Here is a 9,888-nt window from a genome sequence, read left to right on the forward strand (position 1 = left end):
GCTGAAACACTGTCTTGCTAACTAATGGAACAAATTTTTATCACAAGGGCTTAGTTGTCTTCAAAATCTGCTTCTCATATTGTATTTGACATTTGCTGCATATCTAGAATCTCTGACAAGATAATCTGCGTTCCAGCTCTCAACGGACCAAACCAAACAGCACTTCAAAACCTTGTTTAAGTCATAATGCAAACATGAAACCCTTTGCGCTGTGAGAGTAGCAGTATGATACATTATAGTCTTGAATTCATCTATGACTCTGCCTCCTGGAAATGGCTCCTGCAGTCTTGCAGGCATTACGCTGTCATGTGTTCTGTATGGCTGGGTATTAAGATAATCCTTTACACTGTGTTTACATACCTTTGTGAGGTGCTTGTTCCTGGCTTATTAGAAAAGGGAAGTACTGTATAGCCGCAACAAGTGCTACACTGTTGCATTAATGTTCTGATGACTTGTGTAACCAGACATTTTTCCTTTAGCTTTCTCAAAAACCTCCCCAAAGCCTTTGTAAAGAGTATTAAGGTTGATCACTGTATTTGTTATTTGCTATTTCTCTCTGTCTCTTAGGAGCCTACAGCCAGTTTTGAGAATGTTTATAAGTTATCAGTGATCTCACCGTCTGATGCTACTTCCTGTCTCTGTCGTCATGGTGACTGCGAGGGCCACAGAGCAATGGATACAGGGCCAGTGAGGAGGCCTCATGTCTGATTCCGCGCCACACTGCCATTGAAGTACATGCTACTGGCACACTGCGCTGCTGAAGTGCCCTTGAAAGAGTTCCAGACATGGAGGAGGAGGGCAGGGTGAATGGCTTTGGACTGAACCCAGGGCAGAGGGGCTCAGACTGGGGTCACATCGCACTGCTGGACAAGACAAGGGAGTTCTTCCAGACATGCGATGTAGAGGGAAAAGGCTTCATCACCCGCACTGATATGAGGGTTAGAGAAGGAGACTGTGTGTGTGTGTGGTGTTTAAGTGTGTTTAAGTGTGAGAGGGGATGGAGTGTCAAGGGTTGAAAGCAAGTCTGCAAGCAACTGGAAGTCAAAGCTGCCACGTTTAGCAGGATTAATATATTGATGGCATGATTGTGGAGCTGCAAGCTGCTGAATATTTTGCCAGTTAATCAATTCAAAGTTTGGTCTGTAAAATGTCAGAAAATAGTGAAAAACTCCCATCACAAGATATTCTGTTTACTATCATATGAGAAATAATAAATAATAAGATGCAACTCACTCAACTCACAATGATACCATGAAAGCTGGGTGCTGGATCCTTAAAGTAGTTAATAATGAAAAAATAAAACTAGGACAGCACTCCAAATTGACTTTTTAATTCTGCAACGATTTAAAAAGTCAATTTGGAGTGCTGTCCTAGTTTTTCTTTTTCATTACTATCAAATAAGACCATGAAAAGTAGAAATTCTTCACATTTGAGTGGCTGGAACCGGCAAGTTTTTGCATGTTTTGTTGAAAGATAACTTTGATAATCAACATTTTACAGCTACTGAATTTCCTGTCGTATCAACTAATCAACTAATCTATATTCTAATCTATTATCAACGAATTGTTGCAGCTCTGAATGACTTTATATTTCCTTTAAAGCATGAAAACCTTTCAGAGAGCTTTGTTTGTCTTAGATGCGCTCATTCTTCAATGTCTCCTTCTTTGTTAAAATTCACGGTTGCTCTGCAGATGCATTAAGCCTCCACTAAGAGGAATAAAGGGTCAAGATGACACACTTTTACATCATTTGCATAATAATAACAATGCATAATTTAGTGTCCTGTGGTGCTGTAACAACGGTGAATGGCAAGAAGGAAACACATAGTGTCATGCTTGCCGTTTTTGCTCACTTCTGAGATTTTTTTTTTTCTAGTGTTATATCACCAATGTTAAAGAAAAACACTTCTCCCACTCAACACACTCGAATAGCCGGTGAAGCAGCACCATTGATGGAAATGTTTATGAGTATAGGTGCAGCTCACTCATCATTGCACTGGCTGAAATGCAAAAAACACGAATAGGAACAATACAAACAACCCTCTTCAAAGCGTTAACAGAGTCCGAGTTGTGTTTGTCAGTTAATTAGGACGAGGCTCTTTTGAGCATCATTCCTGTTTGCTGCTGTTGTTTGTGTCGTTTCCAAGAAAACATAACACTCCCTTAGTGCCTGTGTTTATTTTGCGCGAGGTGTGCATGAGTTATAACAGCGCAGGCTCAGATACGGCAGATTTAAGGCTCAGCATTTTTTTATGACATTCTTTTTTTTAGAAACAAGTTATAGTGTTGTAAAAGACATTGCCAACCACGTCTGCAGCCAACTGTATCATGTTTTGTCTGCCCTTCGTCTCTGTACAACAGAATTTAAAAGTTCTCTCTGTTTATGTTTTTTTTTTTCCTGGCAGAGGCTCCACAGAGAGCTGCCTCTGTCTGCAGAGGAGCTGGAGGATGTGTTTGACTCTCTGGATACACACCACACTGGTTACCTCACACTGGAGGCATTCTCCTCCGGATTCAGTAGGTTACCCGCTGTCAGAGGCTTTTAACTTGCATCATACAGCTAACTTTGATCAAAAGTTGAACCAGCATTCATTCTATCAAACCTGAACAAATGATATAGTTGATTGTAAGAAGAACCCTAACACGAAGTAAGGGTGCACTTTAATTTCAGATAGTCCTTGCCATGCAAAATAATATACGTTATGCCATTCGTTTTATGTTTTAAACACTGTGTAACTTTGGCTCAACAGAGGCCACTATGGCCACAAGTTAAAAAGTATCAGCTAATGATGGATGATAAAATGTAGCGTAATAGTAACACAAATACAGAAGAGTCATAAAGTCAAAGAAATGACTCAGAAAGGTCAGTTACACAGCATCTAAAGTTTGCCAAAGTTAGATACCATTATCCAACAAAAGCTGCTAGTCATACCAGACCAAAGAAGGCTGTAGCACAAAAACCCCCGAGTGTACTGAGTCAAGTAATGGTGTGTTTTATTGCTTATTATTACTTCTCTCAAAAGTTATATAGTCGCTTTAAAATGATGTATTTCCTGAAGTCAGCTGACACAACAAAGACAATCTTGTTCAGCTGTTATATTTAGATTTTCATCCTTAGTGTGAATGTCTCTCTCCTGCATTATTTTAGCACCTTTTTTCTTCACAGTTCAAGCCTGAAAAAACAGGAAATATGATGGCATGATATGTTTTGGAAAATTACAAGTTAAAATAATCTCCAGATGATCATGAAACAATGACCCATGTGGGTGTTTCTCAGGTCTATTCCTTCACGGCCGGAGAATCTCAGTGACTGACGACCAAAACCCGGCCCCCAGTGCTGGCATTAGGGCCAAGGAAGCTCTCTACCAGAGCCAATGGGAAGCCAAGCTGTCAGCAGTAGAGGACGAGGAGGAGAGGCACTTCTGTATGCTGCTGGAAAGCCTGGGGGCCAGCAATGTATTTGAGGAGTGAGTGGGATAATTGCAAACCCTTACGCACATTCACGGAAACAGGCCCTACTTGCTGCACAACTGATCCAGCATGATCCATACTTGACCAGAGAAAGCCTCAGGTGTGGGTTCATTTGACTCATATCCCTCTTTATGTCTTCGTCATTTTCCCTTTCTCCAGTCCAGGCGAGGTGCGCAGTCTGTGGGCCAAGCTGAGGCGAGATGAGCCTCACCTTCTGACCAACTTTGAGGAGTTTCTGGCCAGGGTCACACACCAGATCAAAGAGGCTCACCAGGAGAAGAAGGAGATGGAGAGCGCCCTCCAGAGGTGGGATGACACACTTATGACACTATATGAGAAAGACAAGTTGTGAAAAGAAATAACTGAGGAAAAAAGGGAGGCAGAGAGTGAATAATGATGGAAGAAATGAGCATAAGGAAGGAAGGAAGGCGAAACAAATACAGGAAGTGCATTCAGGGATTAAATAAATGTGCTTTACAGCAAAAACAGTAAGTGTCGGGTTAAAAAGGCTATAATTGGTTCCCACACTTAAACACTTTATATGCTATGTACCACGTAAAGCACTTCTCTGTCATTAGCCACCTTAAGAATGGGTGACATAACGGTGGGTTTGTGTTTATATTACTGCCCTATGCAGGGCCTGCAGCCTGAGAGTGTTTGCGTGGATTTACCTGTAATTCTTTATAGAACAACCCCTTTATCCATGTCAAATGACCACTAATCTGGAGTCACACTCTGCAGTCTGACCACCTTCTGCTGGTGTGTAAACCCATTAATGCTATGCCTGAGGGGAGATGAAAAGCAGTCAGAGGGGTAATAAATCTTGGTTAGAATATTTAATATCTGTACTCCCATGATATGTAGAGCGACACGTTTGAAGATATGCCAAAATCCAGGTGTGTGTGTGTGTACAGGATGTTGTGTGTCAATGTGTTGGTAAAACATTCGTATGGTAGTTTTCCCATGGCACTGCATGGTACTATGCCTGTTATTCCTCTAGACTTTACTAATTGGCTGTTTGGGTCTTAACAGTTGTCAGAGGGAATGTAAATACCACTCAGTATTCTTTTGAAAATGAAGCTCAGGGTGTGTTTGCGTTCAAGTATTTACATGTAATTACAGATAAACAGAGAGAGTAATACAATCTTAAGCTCAACCTAGACAACAATGCCTCTCTGTTCCTAGATAGTATGATATTATGCCCCATCACTCCCCCAGGACGTTTAATATTCCTAATCACTGGTATTCTTCATTGCAGGAAGGCTGCAACACATGACAGTGAGATTCGTTACTTATATGAAGAGATGGAGGCGCAGATCAAAAATGAGAAAGACAGGCTGCTACTAAAGGTACAAGTCTGAGCTCTGGCTATAAATGTTGTGAATTCTTCTTCAGTTCTTTCAGGTGCTACTCCTTAACCGTGTGACCTTTAACTTTTTCTTCTTCTGGCCTTGAAGGACTCTGAGCGTCTTCAATTGCGCAGCCAGGACCTGGAGCACCAACTGATTTCAAAGGAGAAAGAGCTGGAACATCTTTTCCAGAAGCAGAAAAGGGTGAGTGGATATGTAAAACATGTCTCATAAGTCATTCCAACAACATTTATTCATACATTTAGATATTAAACATCCCTTTGAACTTATTGCAGCTACTTTTAATTAAAAAATGGCCTGATACAACTCATGCATATTCATTGTGTATAATGAGGTAAGAAATGACACAAAATTTGGTTCAAACTGCTGAAAAATTAGAAATAAAAAGTTAGAATCATTACCAAAAAAAAAAAAAGAGAAGCCCACATCATTTCCATAAAGTCAGAATGTGTGCTACCACGGGAAAGTGGTTTGCTGGTATTAATCCTTGAACCCTGAACAAGTATTGTGGGGAGGGGATTTAAACAGCAGTCATACGGTTCCTTTTCCACTGCAGATGTATGTTAAGTACGCTCACCGAGCATTAGTGCATTTTCATTCCCGTGAATATTTTCCTCCTCTAGTTAGAGCTCCAGTGCCATGAGCTGAACAGTGAGAAACAGGAGAGCCACGTGGAGAACGTTAAGCTAAAGATGACCAACGACGAGCTGTGCCGAGCGCTGGAGAGCACCAGCCAGGAGCTTGCACTGGCCCAGGACCAGCTGGCCATGCTGCAAGAGCAGGCTGCCCGACTGCACCAGGAAAAAGAGATGTGGGTATACACACTCACTCACCCATTCATTTTATATTGCCTACAATTTTTCCTTGCCTATACTCTTACTTAGTCTAACCTTAAACATACAAAGGATTTGCAAGACTAAAAGCACACATACTCACTTCAACTTGGATAGGCTTAAATATGCACTCTCTCTTGTTTCAGGGAAATGTACAGAGTAACTGAAGGACTGCAGAGAGAGAAGCAAAGTCTCATGAAACAACTTGACCTCCTCAAGTACGTAGGTACCTTTACGTAGGTAAAAGATTAGCAAAGGCCCATGTGCTTCTTATGCTTTTCCATGCATTTTCTCCACAGCATATTTATCAGTTATTTCTCTTTTCAATCTTTCCAGAGAGATGAACAAACATTTAAAGGATGAGCGAGACATATGCTGCGGTGTGGTAAGTATATATTTTATCTAATTCCATTGCAGCAGCTACTATCATGGCATTACCTGACGTGATAAAACTGTGTAACACATCCCCTTTGTTTAAATAAGCCTCGAACCTCACTCAGAAAGAAGCAGAAGCAACGAGCTGGCCTCGCCAACTTATTTGATGACACCAACCAGCCGGCAAAAAGGTGATTACTTTATCATCCCAAATCTCTTTTAACACATATCACCCTGTCAGATTCTTTCCTGTGTTTTTTTTGTCTTTCCTGTGCGAAAAATCATGTATTAAAAGAGGAGAAACAGAGGATATTTGATTTTATACACTTACAGTAATCAATTAAATTAACATTTTATTTTAGATATGACTAAATTCAGATGGCACACCACCAATCAGTTTTGTCTCAAGACATTTGAGTGCTTTGGCCTCCAGATTTTCATCTGAGTCAAGTGAATTGATCCAGCATATCCTCTGTTTCTCCTCTGTTTTCCAAAGAGCCCCACTGCTGGTGGACGGGTCCTACCAGTCTCTGGAGGCCTTGCCTATAGAGCACCTTCAAATCGTGTTTGTTGCTTCCTCCTCCTGCAGTGAGGATGACTCCACCACTGCTGCCCCCACCACTATCACCACCACCACCCCTAGCGCCCCTGCATGTCAACAGCACCCTGTGGCAAAGAAGAACTCTGGCTTAGCCAACGGCTACGCCAACCCCGCTCCATCTAAAGCTCAGGATGTGAAAGCAAAGGTTAAAAAGGCACCTGGTAAGATGGTCAATGTTAAGAGGGTGGTGGGGAAAGACAGAGAAAGAGTAAAGAAATTGGAGATGGAAAGGAAGGTTCGGGTAGAGGAGGAGGTCTTGGATGCCCCTCCAGATGGGTGGCCCCTCCGTCGAGTCATCTCAATCGAAGAGGACCACCTGCCCCACCTGCTCCAAGGGGGCCCCCAACTGTTACTGCACCAGCTCAGTGAGGAGGAAGACGAAGAGGAGGAAGATGAAGCGCAGAGTGACACTGAATCTGGTGTTGTCATGGCAGTAGACCTCTCTGCCACCCCACCCTCCAGTCACATCCCTGTGCTGGCAGAAACTCTTCGGGCAAGGAAATCCCGCTTTTCCCAAGCAAAGAAGACGCCCACGTCTCCAAGAGGTCAACCAGTCGGGAAGGAGACTCAGCAAGTACATACACGGCTTTGGTGCTTTAAAATCACACACATATGTTTGAATTTAGGTCTTTAATTTATTGAATGCGATCCGAACAATCTCTCTGCCTTTGCATGTGTTTTATCTTTTATCAGAAGGCAAAAGAAGCAGCACTGCTTGCCCCAGACCGTCTGTTTAAGGTGGTCCTGGTTGGCAACTCAAGCGTAGGCAAGACATCCCTGCTACGCTCCTTCTGTGAGGGCCGTTTCCACCCTTCAACCACTGCTACTGTGGGTGAGAAGAAAGACATTGTAATAATACCATGTTGTGTTTCAAGCGGTAAAGTTTCAGGAGGTGTTTTGAACAAATTTGAGTGGCATGTGTGCGTGTGTGAGTGTGTTTTTTGGATGCTAACACTGAAGATCGAAGGGGGGGGTTACTTAGCATCACATGAAAGGGCTTGTGAAGTCACACAGCCTGGCACACATTGTACTGCAGATTATGTCACTTCTGATGAATTCTTTCTCCTTGCTTTCATCTTTCCCAATCCTCACTCGAGCCTTGTTATCTCCACTTTGTTCCCCCCCCCTTCCCTTCTGAAATGAGGCACATTTAATATCACGCCTCACTAGACCCCCTAGTGTCCGTTTTATGTCATTGGTCCTCTGTCAAAAATATATCAAATTTAAATTAGATATGAGAATTTAACCACAAATTGTATCATTCATACAATGAACTAAACAAAAATCCCCTAATAGGAAATTACTAATTTATCCTGGGTATAATATATTGATTGTTGTGTCTTGATCAGGAATTGACTACAGTGTGAAGACACTAACGCTGGACAATATACAGGTAGCCATGCAGCTTTGGGACACAGCAGGTCAAGAGAGGTGAGTGTATCACTTGAATTTGCAATTTCATTAAGAAAATACCCTGAAAGTCAAAATGATTAAAATAATTCATAATGTGTAATAATGAAATTCATACAGTTTATAAATGATGTTATGTTATTGACACAGGTACCGCAGCATAACCAAGCAGTTCTTTCGTAAGGCAGACGGTGTGGTGGTGATGTATGATGTCACAGTTGAGGAGAGCTTCAAGGCCGTACAACCCTGGCTCACCAACGTCCAGGTCTGACCTTTGACCCAAGGAAGTTTTCTGCAGCTGCTTTAGTGGAGTAGAGTAGGGGGGTTATGCAGTAGTTGTTTATTAATAAATCAGTGACTCCTTGTTTTTATTTCATATTATACTTTTCAATATTTACAGCTGTATGTCTTTCATTTGTAATCTTAAAATAGTTCTTTTTTTATTGACACTGAACATTATCCATAGATCAACCATAGATTTAAATTCTTACTCAAAACTAAAGTCATGCTGTTGAGTTGCATTATGGGATTCAGTGTTTTTGAGCGTGAGCCATACTGCAGACAAATTCAGGATGTCTCTGCTGCTTTGATTTTGTCAATTTTTTAATCTTGCACATCTGGACATGATTGAAATTCAAAACTAGATCACCGAAGTACCTTTTTAAGAATATTAATCTTTCCTTTATCTTTTTAAGGAAGCTGCAGGAGAAGGGATCCCCATCCTCCTGCTGGGCAACAAAATGGACATGGATGAAGACAGGCAGGTGACGTTCAAAGAAGCTGAGCAACTGGCTTATGTAAGTTTAATTCAGAGCTCATTGATAATTTAACTATATGATGTTTTTTATGCATTTTTATTCCTTTGTGCTTTCACCCAAAATCATAACAAGCAGTTCCTTGTCTGTTCTATTAAAAAATGACTGTAATGCTACTGAAATTATTTAAGATGCAATTGCTGACATTTCTGCTCCTGTCCATCAGTGTGTCTGACTTGACTTTCTGTATGTATCCTGTGCAGGAGAACAAAGTGATGTTCTTTGAGGTCAGTGCCTACACAGGCAAGAATTTGACAGAGTCTCTGACACACTTGGCCAGGTAAGATAATGAGTAAAATCAGTCTATAAAATAATAATGGCTGCTAGGAACAAACCATATCTAGAGAGTAGATGACCAATTAAAAATGTTATTAGGGGAATCGATTTGTAATAATGTTTAGCTCATTTTTCTCTTTCTGTCTTTTCTCAGAGTGTTAATGGAGCAGGAGGACACGGTGAGAGACACAACAGTCAACCTCAGTGCTCAGCCCATAAAGAAGAAAGCCTGCTGCAAGTGAAGACACTCTGATGGACAAAACAAACCAGAACTTTGGACATCTAGGATATCTACTCATATACTCAGTTTAGCAAGTGCTGGATCACTTTTGGACATTGGCCTTGCAGAGTTTGAAGACAACAATGAAATCATTTTTGGACTTTTTTCATTTGTTTGATGGTATAGGGATGTTGTCATAAAATGAAATTGTGCCTTTTAACAGGCAGTCTTCATTTTAGCTCAGAAATGCAGAAAACGTCCAAGTCAACATGAAATATTGTGTCTCCCAAGTGAACAAGAAAACTTCTGTAAAGCATAGACGATGAGTCTCACAGGAAGAGCTTGTCTAAAGTAAAATTACGATGCTGCACCATTTCCTGTAAATAATGCTGTGTTGGCAAATCACAGTAGTACTGTCTATACGATTTAAACTAAAGACATATTCTGTATTATAATTAGTATCAATAAAACCTTTACCCAGAGGAAAAATGATGAATATAGCTTTCCTTGTCTGGTGT

At 41.2% G+C, this 9,888-nt stretch overlaps 1 protein-coding gene across 1 annotated transcript; it reads left to right on the plus strand.

Annotated features, from left to right (window-relative positions):
- The first annotated feature begins 52 nt into the window (after positions 1-52).
- Positions 53-9,869, plus strand: cracr2ab (calcium release activated channel regulator 2Ab). Its single transcript, XM_042403155.1, has 17 exons — positions 53-938; positions 2,405-2,516; positions 3,277-3,466; positions 3,630-3,776; positions 4,729-4,819; positions 4,928-5,023; positions 5,464-5,651; positions 5,820-5,891; positions 6,010-6,058; positions 6,157-6,239; positions 6,545-7,223; positions 7,343-7,481; positions 7,999-8,080; positions 8,210-8,324; positions 8,755-8,856; positions 9,078-9,154; positions 9,305-9,869. The coding sequence occupies exons 1-17, from the start codon at positions 786-788 to the stop codon at positions 9,390-9,392; spliced, it is 2,463 nt and encodes an 820-aa protein (XP_042259089.1). The 5' UTR covers positions 53-785; the 3' UTR covers positions 9,393-9,869.
- The last annotated feature ends 19 nt before the right edge of the window (positions 9,870-9,888 follow it).

Source organism: Thunnus maccoyii, chromosome 23 (genome assembly GCF_910596095.1).
Source record: "Thunnus maccoyii chromosome 23, fThuMac1.1, whole genome shotgun sequence".
Lineage (NCBI taxonomy): Eukaryota > Metazoa > Chordata > Actinopteri > Scombriformes > Scombridae > Thunnus > Thunnus maccoyii.

Bases quoted from the DNA above. Each gene is read 5' to 3' on its own strand.
- cracr2ab (XM_042403155.1), top strand. From the start codon at position 786: ATGGAGGAGGAGGGCAGGGTGAATGGCTTTGGACTGAACCCAGGGCAG. The intron at 7,482-7,998 runs GTGAGAAGAAAG...TGTCTTGATCAG, and splicing joins TTCAACCACTGCTACTGTGG to GAATTGACTACAGTGTGAAG. The intron at 8,857-9,077 runs GTAAGTTTAATT...TATCCTGTGCAG, and splicing joins AAGCTGAGCAACTGGCTTAT to GAGAACAAAGTGATGTTCTT.